General features: G+C 44.6%; 1 protein-coding gene across 1 annotated transcript in view; it reads right to left on the bottom strand.

Moving 5' to 3' along the window:
• Window positions 1–20,897, bottom strand: part of LOC141121775 (uncharacterized) — a 161,772-nt gene that overhangs the window by 20,431 nt on the left and 120,444 nt on the right. The window contains exons 11-16 of the mRNA XM_073611494.1: window positions 6,017–6,096; window positions 4,454–4,577; window positions 4,240–4,337; window positions 3,923–4,150; window positions 3,640–3,843; window positions 3,151–3,292 (exon numbers count right to left, since the gene is read on the bottom strand). Coding sequence (XP_073467595.1) covers window positions 3,151–3,292; window positions 3,640–3,843; window positions 3,923–4,150; window positions 4,240–4,337; window positions 4,454–4,577; window positions 6,017–6,096 — 876 coding nt within the window. The remainder of the gene's footprint in view (window positions 1–3,150; window positions 3,293–3,639; window positions 3,844–3,922; window positions 4,151–4,239; window positions 4,338–4,453; window positions 4,578–6,016; window positions 6,097–20,897) is intronic.

A 20,897-nucleotide genomic window follows, 5' to 3' on the forward strand; every position in this document is an offset into this window, starting at 1 on the left:
AAAGCACCAATCACAGTAAACACAAACACAGGCTAGGCACACATTTAACCCTTTGATCGCCCCTAGATGTTCAACCTCTTCCCAGCCAGTGTCATTAGTATAGTGACAGTGCATATTTTTAGCACTGATCACTGTATTAGGGTCACTGGTTCCCACAAAGTGTCAACTAGTGTCCAAATGTCTGCCGCAATATGAAAGTCGCTGATCGCTGTCATTACTAGTAAAAATAAATAAAAGTTCTAGTATATATCCCATAGTTTGTTGACACTAACTTTTAAACATGTAGCAGAATACATATTTTCGATTTTTTACATATGTTTTATAGCAGAAAGTTATATATATATATATATATATATATATATATATATATATATATATATATATATATATATATATATATATATATTTTTTTTTTTTTAATTGTCTATCTTTGTTTATAGCCCAAAAAAAGGGACACAGAGGTAATCAAATACCTCCAAAAGAAAGCTTTATTTGTGGGGAAGTAAAGGATATAGATTTTATTTGGGTACAGCGTTGAGTGTGGGCGGGAACAAAGGAGGCCCATGATCTCTTATTGCCCTGGGGCCCCATGAGTTGTCAGTCCGTGCCTGGTATGGGCTGCTCAATCTAAAATGCCTGGGCCTATTATGTGTCCCAGTCCAAGCCTTACTGTAACCATGTGAAATTTTCTTCACACAAATAGAGCTTTCTTTTGGTGGTATTTAATCACTGCTGGGTTTTTTATTTTTTACTAAAAAAAAAAAAAAAAAGACCGAAAATTTTGAAAAAAAAAAAAATTTCTGTTTCTGTCAGTGAATTTTTAAATAAGTAATTTCTCTTTCACTGATGAGGCTGACACTTATGGTCACTGACGAGGTGGCACAGATAGGCATTGATGGGTGGCAATGATGGGCAGCACTGATAGCCAGCACTAACTGGGATCACTAATGGGCACTGCTTGCTGGCACTGGTGGCACTTCATTGTAATCAGGGCACTGATGATCAGTGTCCTGATTATATGTCTCTAAGTCCCCTGCAAGGAGAGGCCGTTGATCAGCTCTCCTCTCTTCTCACTCTGTCAGTGTGAGGCAATGAGAGACGATTACCGGCAGTTTTATGTTTACATGTGACCTGCTGCGATTGGACATAGCCAATCACATGGTTAAAGAGCTGCGGCTCTTTAGAGATTGGGGTTGCGCCGTGTCCTAGCAACAAGGTGCAGCAGTGGGGGGGGGGCGAACAGCGTGAACAGCGATTATCCCTTTGATTGATAAGCATGTTAATCAGCAGGGTCTGGTAAGTGGATTACCTACAGGGCTGTGGCACAAGTGGTGTGGTGATGGAGACTTGGGATCGCTGCTAATATCATCTTCCACGATCGTCTAGTTTATACTCACCTGCCTTTTCTTAATGGACTTTCACTGGGTGGATTACCACTTGATACTTTTTTTAAGTGGACTCTTAATCAATTTCATTGATATTTTTAAATATTTGCTATTTTTGCACTAGCGTTGCTAATGTTTTAAAAAATTTTTCTTTGACATATATTTGATGCATCTCGTTTTAGTATAGCAGCTGCTGACTATTATTTTATCAATATTTTCTCTGTGTGCACTGAGGGAGGGATACTGAACTTTTAAAATTTTTTTCATTTCTCATTCTTTGATATTTTCATAATTGATTATAATCAAATTATGACGATTAGTTGTTTCAGCCCTACATCTCTGAATCTCCTACCAGTTCATTTCTTTATTTATGGACCTTAGTCAGAGAGTGAGGAAACCACGAGAACTGTCTTTTATAGGAGTGACAGTGAGGAGGGGATTATAGGATGAGTGTCCCCACCCCCTCTATCACTCATTATCATCTTCCCAACACAAGAAGTCCTTTACTTCCTTATTTAGTCCATGATTTAGTCATGAACAACAGCGGGCTGATCCCCACCAGAGGTCAGAGAGGGAGGATGGGGGGAGAACAACCAAGATGAAGACTGGACTGATCCTGAAGACCACCATCATTGGGTTGACTCCTCCCTCATTATCACTTTCTGTTTAAGGTTCCAAAGTTTGAGGATGTTATCACATTATTATCATCATGTAAAAGTGTGTGGTCCAATCAAATCATCAGATATAAAATGTCCAGCTGGTAGAAAATGGGTCTAACAAAAGAGAATACATATTATGTGTATATATAGCAGTGGGTAGAGGGGAGAGAGCAGAAGTCAGGACTATGTAATGTACAACATATTGTATAAGATACAACAGATAGGACTATATAGTATCAGAATAAAGTCATGTACAACATAGAGTATATAGTGCAGGGGTCAGGAGAATGTAATGTACAACATAGAGTATATAGTGCAGGGGTCAGGAGTATGTAATGTACAATATAAATTATACAGTGTAAGTGTCAGGACTCATAATATTGGTATTCAGTAATCAGTGGAAGATTAAATGTTTACATGAGACAAGTTGCAGAGGTCCCACACCGCTGCCTCCCATCTCCTGAGACTGTACTTGGTTCTGAGACTATACAGACATATCCCTCCACCCGGCACAGCCAGCAGATAACAGAGCAAGTAACCCCAGAAGAATTGTTCTGTCAGAGATCTTGCCATACCCGGGTATGGGGCAGAAGACCCAAAACACATACCCCAGGTGCCTAGATCTAGTAACATCTTACATAGTTACATAGTAGGTGAGGTTGAAAAAAGACACACGTCCATCAAGTCCAACCTATGTGTGTGATTATGTGTCAGTATTTCATTACATATCCCTGTATGTTGCGGTCATTCAGGTGATTATCTAATAGTTTCTTGAAGCTATCAATGCTCCCCGCTGAGACCACCGCCTGTGGAAGGGAATTCCACATCCTTACCGCTCTTACAGTAAAGTAACATCTATGGTGAAAATGAACATTTTGCTTCCAGCTGAACCCCAGAATCTCCATAAATCCAGTCTAGATACATAAATTGTGTCTGCAGCACAGAGAAGGAAGATTATCTGAGAGAAATACAGGAATAAAGGATGGGGAACACAGCTCAGGAAAGTGACCAGGATATTACAGGCTGATATCACCCAGTCCCGCCCTACTCTGGACCAATCAGTGAGCAGTATGGGTGGAGGAATGTATTTAGTGTTATTGACCCACCTGTGCTGATCTCTGTAGGAGTGTCCTCCTCTATAAATGTCCCCGTTATTCCATCCTCCTCCATAGACTGCTGATCATCCCTCACATACCTCTCTTCTTCTTCTGATTTAACCTCAAATTCTATATCGATTGGATCTCCACTCTAAATCATGAAAATGAGAGAGAATATCATCTGTAAGATATAAGATTTATTATTGTGACATCACATAAAAAGTCCACACATTGGTGTTGAGTTATTAAAGGCAAATCCACTACGCACTACAAGTGCACATGGAAGTGCAGTCGCTGTAGCTCTGAGGGGAAGATTTGAAATGAGGGGAAGCTCTGCTGATTTCTATCATCCAATCATGTGCAAGCAAAAATGCTGTTTTTTTATGTTCCCCTCAGATCTACAACAACTGCACTTCCAAGTGCACAGTGGATTTGCCTTTAGTAAATAAACCCCCCTGTCTCCTCAAATCCATGCTCTAGATTATTCATCCCACCAACCTTGTAACAGTGAGGGATGGTGTGATCTTCCTGTGTGGAATCCCAGGAATACAGAGGATGGGGACATTTCTCTGGTGGGTTTCTGGTATTTGGTGGCTCCATCATATCCTTGTGTCCTTCTGAAAACTCCTCCATCACTCCATACTCCTCATCCTCCTCTTTATACTCTTCTTTAACAACAATATAATCCCCGAGGTTTCCACTCTGAATATATAATAAAACATTCATTGTAACAAACATGCTGTGTATAAATCAAAACTACCAATAATTGTCAATCATCTACCTGATGATGGTGAGGGATGGTGTGATCTTCCTGTGTGGAATCCCGGGAATACAGAGGATGGGGACATCTCTCTGGTGGGTTTCTGTAGCTGGATGACTCCACCATGGTGTCCTGGTGCAGATTTTTGTGTTCATTTAGAAACTTTGACTCCTCCGTCACCCCATCCTTATCATCCTCCTCTTTTATCTCTTCTATAACCTCAACTTTAGAATCTCTCAGGTTTCCACTCTGAATATATAATAAAAATGACATCAATGGTAACAATGCAGATAATGTACAGATCCTAATGATACTATCAGTGATTGTTCCTCATCTACCTGATGATGGTGAGGGATGGTGTGATCTTCCTGTGTGGAATCCCGGGTATACAGAGGACAGGGACATCTCTCTGGTGGGTTCCCATTACTGGATCCATCTGTAGGAAACACACACACTGACTGAATACATTGTTTCTATGTGTTTATCAGATGATGGGGGATCTGGGTGGACCCTCCGTAATGCTCTCTCCTTTACAATAAAGTCTCCTCTTACCCGGTGATGTGAGGGGCGGCTGATTGTCCATCATGATGTCCTTGTAGAGATCCTTGTGTCCTTCTAAATACTCCCACTCCTCCATGGAGAAATAGACAGTGACATCCTGACACCTTATAGGAACCTGACACACACAATGATACAGTCACCATCCAGACACATCCCTTGTCTGTTACTGGATAATGTCCCAGAATTCCCAGCACCGCTCACCTCTCCTCCATGATCTCTCTGGTGACTTCTACAATCTTCTTTGTATTTCTATTCTATCAGGGAGGGAGGTGGAGGCAATAAGATGGTCATATGATCTCCAGACTTCACAGGAGGAAAACTCTAGATCTGAACACAAATAGTAAAATCAAATGATATTCCCAGAATCCTCCTCACCTCACCATTCAGGTCTCCATTTTATTAAAGCCTCACTTCAGACTGAGATATAATCTACACACACAGGACCCCCATACTATGCAGGATAAAAGCTTGTAGCAGGCATTCTGATGTCATTACATACAATGCAGGTCCAATGGTCCTACTTTGCCAGTAAGGATGCCAAGGGTCCACCCACATCCTAAGATCTGTAGGAAAAAATTCAGATAGAGGGACATTGGGAGGAGGAGCTGTGAGGTCAGTGTGATGTCATAGGTCATATAGACTCTGGATGGAGGGACATTTGGAGGGGGAGGCTCTATAGGAGGCTTCTGTGCAAACCAAATCATTGTTCCTGGGTGTGTCTTACCTCTCTTAAACTGAAGAGTGAACTTTGACCTTTACCATACAGAAATCTGTCAGGAATCTGTGAAAGTAAGCTCTCATGTGATCAGGTGACGTGCGGAGGAACGGAGTGTAAATACCAGACAATTTTCTCCAGATCTCCTAATGGTGGGGATGGATTTCACTGAGAGCTGGTGCCAAGTTTCCACCCCCCCCAGGGGTCACTGCAGATATGGAGAAAAGCTGTGTAAGAGGATATGGAGGAGAGATGAGGAGGAGATCCAGGAATCAGGATAAAGGTCAGGACAAGCAACAGACGAGCGCATCCAAGAGATGAAGCCGGGGTCACTACACAGAAAATCAATCCAAGGAAACAACAGGAAGGACGAGGAATAGCAAGAAGGAGCTCAGAGACAAATGAGGATATTGCTCAGCCAATGGGAGATTATCTCAGCATGACTTACATAATGAAGGAGATGAGGGGGAGGGGAGGAAGTCACTTATGGTGACCATAGAGACATGGAAATTCGGCTGGTTCAGCAGGGATCGGTCACATTTCCATCCATGTGTGGTCGCTGCCGGATAAAAGTCACTCGATCAGCGGCTGCAGCCAATAGCTTCATTACTGATCTGTGTATTCTGAGAGCGGAGGAGCGCCCCCCATTGTCAGAATACAATAGTGCAGCGGGGAGGATTCCCCCATCCCCCTCCAATGTGTGGATGGGGGAATCACTTCACTTTTTTCCTCTCATCCCGCTGGATGAACGATAAAACTGAACCATGTATGGCCAGCTTTGGAAGGAAGATGTATTAATCATCAACTGATCCCCCTGAAGGGATTAATCTACATATTACCTCCTCTGCCACCAAATCCTTCAACGTCTCCTCTCTACGTCCTTCCAAATGGAATATCTGTCTGTACCTGACATCACTTCCTGTCTGTATTCCATAGAGACTTTTTTTACTGGGTAGAGGTTAGATCACCACCTTGTGGAACTCAGAGGAACTGCAGCTGAAGAAACGTCTCGTAGATTGAACACATCTGTTTCAAGTATTATTATTATAATTATTATTATTATACAGGATTTATATATCGCCAACAGTTTACGCAGCACTTTACAGTATAGAAGTGAAGACACTGCATGCTGTTTGAGTTTTATTAAATTGTATAACAGGAAAAGCAAACACAGAACAGGAAACAGGAAGTACAAACAATGCAATATTACCATAGAGTATATTACCATAGAGTCCCTGTATTTGTATAAGAACTCCATAACATCTTCCTTTTTTTACATTCAATCTAAAAATGTGTAAACAACCTAAAAACAGATTGTGAACAGTCTTAAACATAACATGCTGTGTTACTGATAGATACACTATAGATGGAGTCTATTTGGCCGTCTTGAAACTCTAACGCTGCGCAGGCCACAGTGATTTTTCCTGGGGAATGCTGTTCAGCTCCAGAAGGTGTTGAAGAGCTGCTCTCTTTCCTGGCTGGTGTGTTTGGTACAGAAGAACTTACTGGATATATGTGGTTTCATTATGTCATCCTCATACTATCCTTCAGATTTGACCATAATATTGTCTCTGCCTTGCTTTCGTGGTCCAGTAGGACAAGGGGCATTATAGGTCTAGGGACATTGTAGGACTAGGGACATTGTAGGTCTAGGGACATTGTAGGCAGGGCCGCTGTTAGAAATCATGGGGCCCCGTACAGCGTACCTGACAGGGCCCCTTGGCACCGCCCCTGACCCCACCCCTGGCTCCGCCCCTGACCCCATGCTGTCATGAAATCTGGGGGAATGGTGGCAGGAGCTGAAACATGTAACATGCTCCAAAAGGTGAACCTTTAAAGCTGTTTCGCTCCAAAAAAATAAACATTAAAAGCCAGCAGCTACACATACTGCAGCTGCTGGCTTTTAATAAATGGACACTTACCTGTCCTGGAGTCCAGTGATGTCAGCACCGCAGCTGATGTTTCCATAGGCTGTTGGGTGCTCTGTGCCCATTCAGTTTGTGTCCTCATACACCACAGACTTGTGTCCATTTACATCAGGCTACCTCTGATCTGTCACATTTAGGTCTGAAAAAATAAAAAAGGATGTTCTTTTCTTTTTTTTTTTTTGACCTGAATGGACACAAGTCAATTCATATCTGGACTCCTGTAGACCTACATGGAGCTTTCAATCAGGTCCACATCAGTGGCAGCTGGTGCTCAAAATTTTTTTTTTGGGGGGTTGCAAACAAACTGAAAAATTCAGAAAACAACAAATCAATTGCTGCCACTGTGCCCATAAAACGCAGCCACTGTGCCATCATACGCAGCTACTGTACCCATCAATTGCCACCACTGTGCCATCATACGCAGCTACTGTACCCATCAATTGCCACCACTGTGCCATCATACGCAGCTACTGTACCCATCAATTGCTGCCACTGTGCCATCATACGCAGCTACTGTACCCATCAATTGCTGTCACTGTGCCATCATACGCAGCTACTGTACCAATCAATTGCTGCCACTGTGCCATCATATGCAGCTACTGTACCCATCAGTTGCTGCCACTGTGCCATCATACGCAGCTACTGTACCCATCAGTTGCTTCCACTGTGCCATCATACGCAGCTACTGTACCCATCAATTGCTGCCACTGTGCCATCATACGCAGCTACTGTACCCATCAATTGCCGCCACTGTGTCATCATATGCAGCTACTGTACCGATCAGTTGCTTCCACTGTGCCATCATACGCAGCTACTGTACCCATCAATTGCCGCCACTGTGCCATCATACGCAGCTACTGTACCCATCAATTGCCGCCACTGTGCCATCATACGCAGCTACTGTACCCATCAATTGCCGCCACTGTGCCATCATACGCAGCTACTGTACCCATCAATTGCCGCCACTGTGCCATCATATGCAGCTACTGTACCCATCAATTGCCGCCACTGTGCCATCATACGCAGCTACTGTACCCATCAATTGCTGCCACTGTGCCATCATACGCAGCTACTGTACCCATCAATTGCTGCCACTGTGCCAAAAGCAGCCACTGTGCCATCAAACACAACTACTGTGCCCATGAATTGCCGCCACTGTGCCATCATACGCAGCTACTGTACCCATCAGTTGCTTCCACTGTGCCATCATACGCAGCTACTGTACCCATCAATTGCCGCCACTGTGTCATCATACGCAGCTACTGTACCCATCAATTGCCGCCACTGTGCCATCATACGCAGCTACTGTACCCATCAATTGCCGCCACTGTGCCATCATACGCAGCTACTGTACCCATCAATTGCCGCCACTGTGCCATCATACGCAGCTACTGTACCCATCAGTTGCTGCTACTGTGCCATCATACGCAGCTACTGTACCCATCAATTGCTGCCACTGTGCCAAAAGCAGCCACTGTGCCATCAAACACAGCTACTGTGCCCATGAATTGCCGCCACTATGCCATCATATGCAGCTACTGTACCCACTGGTCCACATGAAAAACTGACAGATGGACCTGATTGCAAAGCTTGGGTGAAAAATTCTTAAAGGGGGGTGATTTGGGGGGTGGTAAAAATGCAGCTTGGCTTGGCAGTCCCTTCCCCCCATCACGTGTGTAAAGTAGCATCTCACTATGTTGCTCATGGTCAATATCATTATGGTGATCAAAGCACAGCAGGTTTTCTATACAGCCATATATTAAGAAAGTTACACTGACAGAGCCATAGAGAACCTGTTGTGCTCTGATCATCATAATGATAATGAATATGAGCAACACAATGGGGAGTCTGGGGATTGAGCCTCGGCCTGTGTGATGTATGTAGGGGAATTGCTTGCCTGTGGACCAGCGTCGGGATTACTCTTTCTTTCAGTCCCTCCTTCAGGCTGCAGCACGGCACTTACTGAGGGAAGGGAGCTGCATTACAATTGAATCCATCCGCCGAGGAAAGCATACAGTGAGCACAAGGTGCACTCACTGATACAGAGCAGGGAATGTATGCCTCCACCCGAAAATGGAGAAAAAGTCCCTCTTCTGCTCTCACCTCCTGGGTTCTCCTCTATTAACTTGATGGGGCCCAGGAAGGTACTATATACTTTGCCAATCAAGTAGGTGCAGGTTAGTAAAGTTATTTAGCTAATTTGTTTTTTTAGCTACAAATCTGCTTGCCCCCCCCCCCGCTGGCTGGGCCCGGTACAACAGGGCTGGCTGTACTGCCCTATCAGCGTCCCTGCCTGGAACCTGTGAGATGAGGACATGATGGGACAGAGGACTAAATCCCGGGACTGTCCATCATCTGGAAGCAATGTCAAGGCTGTAATCACACTACGAGACATTTCTCAGGGCTGCAGTACCTCTGAGCTCCACAAGATGGTGATCTCACTTCTACTCAAACTGGAAATCTCCAATGGGAGACAGACAGGAAGTGATGTCAGGTACAGACAGGAAATTCCGGGTAAGAGGTGAGTCGGGAGGAAGTAGAGAGGAGACATTGCTGGAAGTGGCAGCAGAGGAGGTAATAAGATCTTATTTTCTATTTACACCCAGTAACCCCCCGTCATGTCCGTCCTCTTCCTCCATAGTCACTGTGATGTCTTTTATCTCCAGCAGATGATGATACACACATATATAGTGTGGAAATGTAGAATAACCCGTATATTACAATGAGGGAATTTATGGTCTGTACCATGAGGGGAGTTATTGATGTCAGTAAATGTCGGTTCCAGACATTGTATGTGGGGGGAATGAAATGATAATTAAAGGTTGGGATTAGGGAAGATTTCTGTAAGATTTTACACAGGAATGATCAGCGCCCCTCCAGAGACACTATGATGAGTCTCACAATAGGAGTCTGAAAGGGGCTGGATTTTGGGGGGATGGGATGTGAACTTGGATTGGGGGGCAACTTTATCAAAAAGACGTCCAGATGGGAATTAAAATAGATTTTTGAGCTGAATACAATTGTTCCGGCTGGACTGAATATTGATATTGAGCTGTTTGCTTTCATTCATCTATTTTATACATTTTTATTATATTTTTTTATTGTGTTACCACATATTGATGATTATAAATAAAGTTTTGTATGAGTTTAGTGATATATGATGATATAGAAGATGTATTAAAGGGGTTCTAAACCTAGTTACACCACTTTTACCTACAGCTACCCCTATAATAAGACTTACCTGTAGGTACTGTAAATATCTCTTAAACCTGCATGGTTTAGGAGATATTTACCATATACTCTTGCACTGACATCAGCGGCGCATGCGCTGTGAAGAAATTATCCTCCGAGCTGTTTCTTCACCAGCAAGAGCTATGACTGACGGCTCCCGTGTGCATGCGCAGGAGTGACGTCACGCGACTCTGTCCAGTCACAGAACCAAAGTCCGTGGCCCTGGAAGGAAGAGGGGCGAAGATGGATGCGGCCACCAGCGGGGACAGCGCAGGCTTCGTTTTCAGGTAAGTGCCACATAATGGGCTAGTATGCAATGCATACTAGCCCATTATGTTTTTACTTTGCAGGGGAAAAAAGAGGAAGTAAAACCCACCAGTTTACTTCCTCTTTAAGCTATTCTGGGCTATAAATGGTTAAGGAATCTCAGCGGAGGTAGGAGTGTTTTTTAGGACCTCTTTACCTGCCAATAGCCCTTCTGGACACAGATTGGCATTTTCCAATCCAAACACATCGGATGTCACCAGGTTAGGAGAGGCGCCCTCTCTGGTTACATCTAAGTGATATCCGGCCCGCCATCCACCAGAGTATCTGCAGTCAGGACCCTGGCAGTGTATTGGATCTTCTGCTCTTAATGCTGGCATTCCCCATTTACTGCTATAGAGGCATCTATTGGTTCACAGGCACCACAAATTCTGTGGGACTACAGAGCCCAGCACACCTAGTCACCTACAGCCGGGGGTTTTCTGAGTAAGTGCTGCCAGGTTACCCCAGGAGTTGTCCGACACTTTGTTATCAGAAAGTTTTATTGGAACTATCATGTTGTGGATTCAGATATTTTGTCCATAGTGCAAGCACTGCCCAAACATTTATTTGTAGATTAACACCTTCAGGGTCAGAACATTCACCTATTTATGAGGCCGGAACATTCTCTTCATTTTTGGAGATAAATTCTAATAATATGATCCTCTAAACAAACAGAACTGACAATAAATAGACAAGACAATGACCATCCTGACCATACATGGCCTACAAAGGACAATTATTACACTACACAGGCAGACAATGGGCAATCATTACAATATGCAGCCACCACAATGATGGAGTGCAGGGGTCAGGAGTATGGAGCATAGAGCCCCTTACATTGCTGGTCAGGAGGAAGAAAACATTCCCCAGCCTGCCATGAAGAAAATGTTCCATCATTGGTGTCAGAGGGAGGAAAATACTGAGGGTTCTGAGGGAAGTAGAGGAGATGAGGGGCTGTGAGCTTTTAGTAAAGCTGAAAGACTTTAGGGGCCTCTGAAGGACTCTGAGACCCTTGAGGGGGTAGTCAGGCTGCAGGGCTCTAAGGGAATAGGGGATAGAGGGCTAGGGGGACTCTGAAGGGAAAGAGGGGGTCTCTGGGTCTGTGATGGCCCTCCCACCCCAACGGCACCTTTTTTTCAGACCTTACAGAACTGGCAACCTTAACTATCTCATTTGTCTCAGACTAAATGTGTTCCCATGGCGGCAGTAGTTCTTAAATATAAAGCAACCCTCTTATTACCCCCTCACATCCACATCCTATTATTGTATTATTGATACCATCCAAATAATTCTTACTTTCATTTCCCAAAGTTATCTGTCTACAAGGAGACCTGTATATATCAAATGATGTCACCAATGATGATGGAGGAGGACTGGAGTCACATGACTGAGAAGATACTAAACCTCACCCTGGAGATCATCTACCTGCTGACCGGAGAGGTGAGGAGGATTCTGGGAGGTCACATGACATCCCTCTCTTCTCTATTAATAAAACACAGACCTGACCGGAGAGGTGAGGAGGATTCTGGGAGGTCACATGACATCACTCTTATCTCTATTAATAAAACACAGACCTGACTGGAGAGGTGAGGAGGATTCTGGGAGGTCACATGACATCACTCTTATCTCTATTAATAAAACACAGACCTGACCTGAGAGGTGAGGAGGATTCTGGGAGGTCACATGACATCACTCTTATCTCTACTAATAAAACAGACCTGACTGGAGAGGTGAGGAGGATTCTGGGAGGTCACATGACATCACTCTTATCTCTATTAATAAAACACAGACCTGACGGAGAGGTGAGGAGGATTCTGGGATTCTAACATGCTTTCCCTATTGGTTCCTCAATACAGAGATTTCCTCTTGTGAAGTCAGGTGATCATATGACCATCACAGTGCCTCCATGTGACTCTCCAAAACCTGAGAGACACAACATGCAGAAGATTCTAGAAGTTACCAATAAGATGAAGGAGCTGCTGACAGGAGAGGTGAGCGGTGCTGGGAATTCTGGGACATTATCCAGTAACAGACAAGGGATGTGTCTGGATGGTGACTGTATCATTGTGTGTGTCAGGTTCCTATAAGGTGTCAGGATGTCACTGTCTATTTCTCCATGGAGGAGTGGGAGTATTTAGAAGGACACAAGGATCTCTACAAGGACGTCATGATGGACAATCAGCCGCCCCTCACATCACCGGGTAAGAGGAGACTTTATTGTAAAGGAGAGAGCAGTATGGAGGGTCCACCTAGATCCCCCATCATCTGATAAACACATAGAAACAATGTATTCAGTCAGTGTGTGTGTTTCCTACAGATGGATCCAGTAATGGGAACTCACCAGAGAGATGTCCCCGTCCTCTGTATTCCTGGGATTCCACACAGGAAGGTCACACCATCCCTCACCATTACCAGGTAGATGAGGAACAATCACTGATAGTATCATTAGGATCTGTACATTATCTGCATTGTTACCATTGATGTCATTTTTATTATATATTCAGAGTGGAAACCTGAGAGAGTCTAAAATTGAAGTAAAAGAAGAGATAAAAGAGGAGGATGATGAGGATGGGGTGACGGAGGAGTCAGAGTTTCTAAAAAAACACAAAGATCTGTACCAGGACACCACAGTGGAATCATCCAGCTACAGAAATCCACCAGAGAGATGTCCCCGTCCTCTATATTCCCGGGATTCCACACAGGAAGATCACACCATCCCTCACCATCATCAGGTAGATGATTGACAATTATTGGTAGTTCTGATTTATACACAGCATGATCATTGTTACAATTAATGTTTTATTATATCTTTCAGAGTGGAGACCTCAGGGATAATAATATTGATGTTAAAGAAGAGTATAAAGAGGAGGATGAGGAGTATGGAGTGATGGAGGAGTTTTCAGAAGGACACAAGGATATGATGGAGCCACCTAATACCAGGAACCCACCAGAGAGATGTCCCCGTCCTCTGTATTCCCGGGATTCCACACAGGAAGATCACACCATCCCTCACTGTTACAAGGTTGGTGGGACGGAGCATCTAGAACATGGACTCCTAGAGATGATGTATGGATTTTTTATGTGATGTCACAATAATAATTCCTATTGTTTAAGGATGGTATTCACTTTCATTTTCTTGATTTAGAGTGGAGATCCAATCGATATAGAATTTGAGGTTAAAGCAGAAGAAGAAGAGAGGTATGTGAGGGATGATCAGCAATCTATGGAGGAGGATGGAATAACGGGGACATTTATAGAGGAGGACACTCCTACAGAGATCAGTACAGGTGGGTCATTAACACTAAATACATTCCTTCACCCATACTGCTCACTGATTGGTCCAGAGTAGGGCAAGGGCTGGGTGATAATCTTCCTTCTCTGTGCTGCAGACACAATTTATGGATCTAGACTAGGCATTTATGGAAATTCTGGGGTTCAGCTGGCAGTAAAAGGTTGATTTTCACGATAGATGTTGCTCTACCTAGGCACCTTGGGCATGTGCTTTGGGTCGTCTACCTCATGCCCTGGTCTAGAATGATCTCTGACAGAACAATTCTCCCAGGATTACTTGTTCTGTTGTCTGCTGGCTGTGCCGGGTGGAGGGATATGTCTGTATAGTCTCAGACCCAAGTCACTGAGTGCAGTCTCAGGAGATGGGAGGCAGCGGTGTGGGACCTCTGCAACTTGTCTCATGTATAATTACTGAATACCAATATTATGAGTCCTGACCCTTACACTGTATAATTTATACTGTACATTACATACTCCTGACCCCTGCACTATATAATGTATGTTGTACATTACATATTCCTGACCCGTGCACTATATAATGTATGTTGTACATTACATACTCCTTATTAAGGATGAGCCGAACACCCCCCTGTTCGGTTCGCACCAGAACATGCGAACAGGCAAAAAGTTTGTTCGAACACGCGAACACCGTTAAAGTCTATGGGACACGAACATGAATAATCAAAAGTGCTAATTTTAAAGGCTTATATGCAAGTTATTGTCATAAAAAGGGGACCTGGGTCCTGCCCCAGGGGACAAGGATCAATGCAAAAAAAAGTTTTAAAAACGGCCGTTTTTTCAGGAGCAGTGATTTTAGTGATGCTTAAAGTGAAACAAAAGTGTAATATTCCTTTAAATTTCGTACCTGGGGGGTGTCTATAGTATGCCTGTAAAGGGGCGCATGTTTCCCGTGTTTAGAACAGTCTGACAGCAAAATGACATTTCAAAGGAAAAAAAATCATTTAAAACTACTCGCGGCTAATAATGTCCGACAATACACATAAAAGTTCATTGATAAGAACGGCATGGGATTTCCCCACAGGGGAACCCCGAACCAAAATTTTAAAAAAAATGGCGTAGGGGTCCCCCTAAATTCCGTACCAGGCCCTTCAGGTCTGGTATGGATTTTAAGGGGAACCCCGCGGCAAAATTTTTTTTAAAATGGTGTGGGGTCCCGCCAAACATCCATACCAGACCCTTATCCGAGCACGCAACCTGGCAGGCCACAGGAAAACGAGGGGATGAGAGAGCGCCCCCCCTGAACCGTTCCAGGCCACCCGTTACGTAACCGGGTGACCCCGCCCCTCTGACGTCACGGGGAAAGCCACAGGGAAGTCCCGTCAAGCCCCCGTGCGTCAGATGGGGGCAGGGTCACCGGGTGGCCCCACTCTCCATTATTTAAGAAGTGTCAGAAGAAGAGAAGCATCACACAGTGGGAGCCTCCCGTGGATGCGGAGCGGCCCGAGAACGAATCGGGGAAGAAGATGCCGCGGAGGAAGATGCCGGACAAGAACACCGGAGCAAGAAGCAGAGGATCGGAGGAAGAAGAAGATGGAGGAAGAAACAGAAGGAAGGAAGAAGACCCGAAGAAGATGGAAAGAAGAAGACTTTAAATAAAGGATTTGTCAAAAACTGTCTCTTGTCATTTTTGACACTTTTTTTGTGAAATAGTAGGGGTACTTTTGTACCCCATTACCATTTCACACAGGGGGGGCGGGATCTGGGGGTCCCCTTGTTAAAGGGGGCTTCCAGGTTCCTATAAACCCCCCATCCGCAGACCCCCACAACCACCAGCCAAGGGTTGTGGGGATGAGGCCCTTGTCCTCATCAACATGGGGACAAGGTGCTTTGGGGGGCTGCTACCCCAAAGCACCCTCCCAATGTTGAGGGCATGTGGCCTGGTACGGTTCAGGAGGGGGGGCGCTCTCTTGCCCCCCCTCTTTTCCTGTGGCCTGCCAGGTTGCGTGCTCGGATAAGGGTCTGGTATGGATTTTTGGGGGGACCCCACGCCGTTTTTTTAAAATTTTGGCGCGGGGTTTCCCTTCAGGTCTGGTATGGATTTTGAGGGGGACCCGCACGCCATTTAAAAAAAAAATTTGGGGCGGGGTTCCCCTTAATATCCATACCAGACCTGAAGGGTCTGGTATAGAATTTAGGGGGACCCCCACACCATTTTTTTTTAATTTTGGGTCGGGGTTCCCCTGTGGGGAAATCCCATGCCGTTTTTATCAATGAACTTTTATGTGTATTGTCGGACCGACAATTCATTATTAGCCGCGTTTTAAATGACTTTTTTTCCTTTGAAATGTCATTTAATGGGAAACATGCACCCCTTTACAGGCATACTATAGACACCCCCCCCAGGTACGAAATTTAAAGGAATATTACACTTTTATTGTTACACTTTAAGCATTATTAAAATCACTGCTCCCGAAAAAAACGGCTGTTTTTAAAACTTTTTTTTGCATTGATACATGTCCCCTGGGGCAGGACCCCGGTCCCCAAACACTTTTTTATGACAATATCATGCATATAAGCCTTTAAAAGTTAGCACTTTTGATTTCTCCCATAGACTTTTAAAGGGTGTTCCGTGGCTTTCGAATTTGCCGCAAACACCCCAAATTGTTCGCTGTTCGTCAAACTGGCGAACAGCCCATGCTCGAGTCGAACATGAGTTCGACTCGACCTCGAAGCTCATCCCTACTCCTTACCCCTGCACTATATACTCTATGGTGTACATTATATACTCTATGGTGTACATTACATCATTCTGATACTATATAGTCCCATCTGTTGTATCTTATACAATATGTTGTACATAGTCCTGACTTCTGCTCTCTCCCCTCTACCCACTGCCATATATACATAATATGTATTCTCTTTTGTTACACCCATTTCCTACCACCTGGACATTTAATATCTGATGATTTGATTGGAGCACAGAGTTTTATATGTTGATAATAATGTGATAACATCCTCCAACTTTTGAACCCTAAACAGAAAGTGATAATAAGGGAGGAGTCAATAACCCAATGATGGTGGTCTTCAGGATCAGTCCAGTCTTAATCTTGGTTGTTTTCCCCCCATCCTCACTCTCTGACCTCTGGTGGGGCTCAGCCTCGCTGTTATTCATGACTAAATCATGGACTAAATAAGGAAGTGCAGGACTTCTTGTGTTGGGAAGACACTCGTCCTATAGTCCCGTCATCACTATCACTCCTATAAAAGACAATTCTCGTTGTTTCCTCACTCTCTGACTAAGGTCCATGAATAAAGAAATTAACTGGTAGGAGATCAGAGGACCCATTTACTAGTTACCTTGAGGGTGGAATTGTAAGATCCTCAGATACAAATCTGCCTGATGTGGGTGGAGTCCTGGTTTAGGGGAACCAATCTGCTCATGTCTAGTAATCATCTTTTTATTTCTATTTTAGTAGATGGACGTGAGATGAGGAAAACCTCAGAGGATTGTCTCACTTTGTCTCCAGACTGTAAAGTAGAAGATGAGGACATCACACAGTATAGTCCAGGAGAAAACCCGACTACCTCAAATGTCCATCCGGCACCACACAGTGTAGATGGACCATCGTATTCCTCTTATCCTGAGGAACCTCAGACTGTGAGGGACGGTGCCATGCTTCCAACAGAGAAGAGGTTTGCCTGTACTGAGTGCGGGAAGTGTTTCCATTCTAAATACCATCTTAATAGGCATAAAAGATCTCACACAGGGGAGAAGCCATATTCCTGTCCTGTGTGCGGGAAGTGTTTTTCAGATAAGTACCATCTTTACAGACATCAGACATCTCACACAGGGGAGAAGCCGTTTTCATGTCCTGAGTGCGGGAAATGTTTTTCACAGAAGTCCCATCTTTACACACATCAGAGATTTCACACGGGGGAGAAGCCGTTTTCCTGTCCTGAGTGCGGGAAATGTTTTTCGATGAAGTCCAGTCTTGACACACATCAAAGATCTCACACGGGGGAGAAAAGGTATTCCTGTCCTGAGTGCGGGAAATGTTTTTCACAGAAGTCCAATCTTTACACACATCAGAGATCTCACACGGGGGAGAAGCCGTTTTCCTGTCCTGAGTGCGGGAAATGTTTTTCAGTGAAGTCCAGTCTTGACACACATCAAAGATCTCACACGGGGGAGAAAACGTATTCCTGTCCTGAGTGCGGGAAATGTTTTTCACAGAAGTCCAATCTTTACACACATCAGAGATCGCACACAGGAGAGAAGCTGTATTCCTGTCCTGAGTGCGGGAAATGTTTTTCACAGAAGTCCGATCTTAACAAACATCAAAGATCTCACACGGGGGAGAAGCCGTTTTCCTGTCCTGAGTGCGGGAAATGTTTTTCAGTAAAGTCCAGTCTTGACACACATCAGAGATCTCACACGGGGCAGAAGCCGTATTCCTGTCCTGAGTGCGGGAAATGTTTTTCGGTGAAGTCCAGTCTTGACACACATCAGAGATCCCACACAGGAGAGAAGCCATATTCCTGTCCTAAGTGCTGGAAATGTTTTTCAGCAAAGTCCAATCTTTACACACATCAGAGATCTCACACAGGGGAGAAGCCGTATTCCTGCCCTGAGTGCGGGAAATGTTTTTCACAGAAGTCCAGTCTTTACAAACATCAGAGATCTCACACGGGGGAAAAGCCATATTCCTGTCCTGAGTGTGGAAAATGTTTTTCACGGAAGTCCAATCTTTACACACATCAGAGATCTCACACGGGGGAGAAGCTGTATTCCTGTCCTGAGTGAGGGAATTGTTCTTCACTGAAGTCCTGTCTTCCTGTACATCAGGGATCCCACACGACCCTCGAGGTGTAATGTCTTCTATATGAATGTTGCTGGACATCACAGCTCTCATGTGGGGAAGAAGTACACCCTGATATACACCTCAGATATACTCCATGGCTGATCTTCTTCATCATGTAAGAAACAGTTCATAAGGAGATCAGAGATCACCAAAGACATGGATGAAGTGTTGTAAAAATACAATGGATGGGCGGCTCATACAGGTCTGGTATTGTACCTGATGTGCCCCGATGTCCTGTGCCATGATTTACTGTGCCCTGACGTGTTGTGCCCTGTACCCTGATGTACTGTGCCCTGATGTCCTGTACCCTAATGTGCTGTACCCTGATGTGCTGGGCTCTGTACCCTGATGTGTTGTGCCCTGTACCCTGATGTGTTGTGCCCTGTACGCTGATGTGCTGGGCTCTGTACCCTGATGTGCTGTGCCCTGTACCCTGATGTGGCCTGGTGTGTTGTACCCTGATGTGCCTTGTGCCCTGATGTGCTGGGCTCTGTACCCTGATGTGCTGTGCCCTGATGTACCATACCCTGATGTGTTGTGCCCTAGGCCGGTCTGGATGAAGTCCAGGGTCACATTTTTGTCCCAGTCCAGCCCTGGCCATTAGTACAGCATCAGTGTACATTATTTTTCACCAATCGCTGTGTTAGCGTCACTTGTTACATCAGATAGCGCCATTGTCAGCTAGCATTAGATTGCTCACACACTGTCGCACTCACGCTATAGGATTCTGATCACCAACATTACTAGTATAGTGTCTGTATGGATCAATATCCTGATCACTGCCATTGCTAATATAGTGTCTATATGGATCAATATCCTGATCACCGCCATTGCTAGTATAGTGTCTGTATGGATCAATATTCTGATCATGAACAGAACTATATTCGTGTCCCCCCTTAGTATAGTGTCTGTATGGATCAATATCCTGATCATACACAGAACTATATTAGTGTCCCCCCTTAGTATAGTGTCTGTATGGATCAATATCCTGACCACGAACAGAATTATATTCATGTCCCCCCTTAGTATAGTGTCTGTATGGATCAATATCCTGATCATGAACAGAACTATATTAGTGTTCCCCCTTAGTATAGTGTCTGTATGGATTAATATCCTGATCATGAACAGAACTATATTAGTGTCCCCTTAGTATAATGTCTGTATCGATCAATATCCTGATCATGAACAGAACTATATTAGTGCCCCCCCTTAGTATAGTGTCCCTAATAACGCAGCGTTAGCAGGATCACCCCTTCTGCCCCCCAACAAGTGCAGTGTCAGTAGATCACTGGCACCTCTGATACTTTGCACACATATCCGCAGTGTTAGCAGAATCAGGCCTGATCTCTTATAGCACTAGCAGGTAAGTTTTATTTGTGTAGCACCCTGGAGTTTAGGCAGAGAGCTCCTCATAAATTTACTTGCCAGGAGTAGTTATCCTGGTTGATTGTTAGAGATCTATTGATTTCTCCCTAAGTTTGGCCTTGTTGCACTTTTCACTTCTACCACTAGGTGGCTGGGTATTTGGTGGTACTAGATATGAGAAGGGAAACCCAAGGTCAGGTTATGGGTATATGGGGTATCTCAGCCAATGGGCAGAGGTTTTCTTGAATCCCTTGGCCCACTGGGAGAGCCTATATATTGGGGTGGAGTCAGGTGATCAGTGTTCTGTGCCACCTGGATGGCTGTCTGGGTGGACATGTGTTGTATTGCCCGGGCTGCTTGGTCAAAGATTGGGCCTATCCTGGGCACATCTGGCTGCTAGGCTTTCTGAGGGCCTATCCAGAAGTAAGAGAGCAGCGCAGGGTTGGGACTGCGGCTTGCAGTCGAACCAAAAGTGACAGTTCTGCTGGGTGGAGAATCTGTCATGGTCAGAGGTAGAGGGGAAGCTGTCGCCACTAAGGGACCAACCAACTCATTACCAGGGACCTCAGCGAGTAACTGAAGTAAGTACCAGAGCAGTATTCTCACCAAATGGGCATATTGAAGAATCAGGAAACTTCAGGCGGTGATCAACCTGGGGGACCCAACCAGCAGAGGGGACACTTGTAGAGCAGCCTTGTGTGTCAAGCCAGGGACCGAGCAGGCCAGTGGGTTGAAGCTTGACGGAAAGAGAGAGAGCAGGAGAAAAACAGAAAAAA

Source organism: Aquarana catesbeiana, unplaced genomic scaffold, assembly GCF_042186555.1.
Source record: "Aquarana catesbeiana isolate 2022-GZ unplaced genomic scaffold, ASM4218655v1 unanchor229, whole genome shotgun sequence".
Classification (NCBI taxonomy): Eukaryota; Metazoa; Chordata; class Amphibia; order Anura; family Ranidae; genus Aquarana; species Aquarana catesbeiana.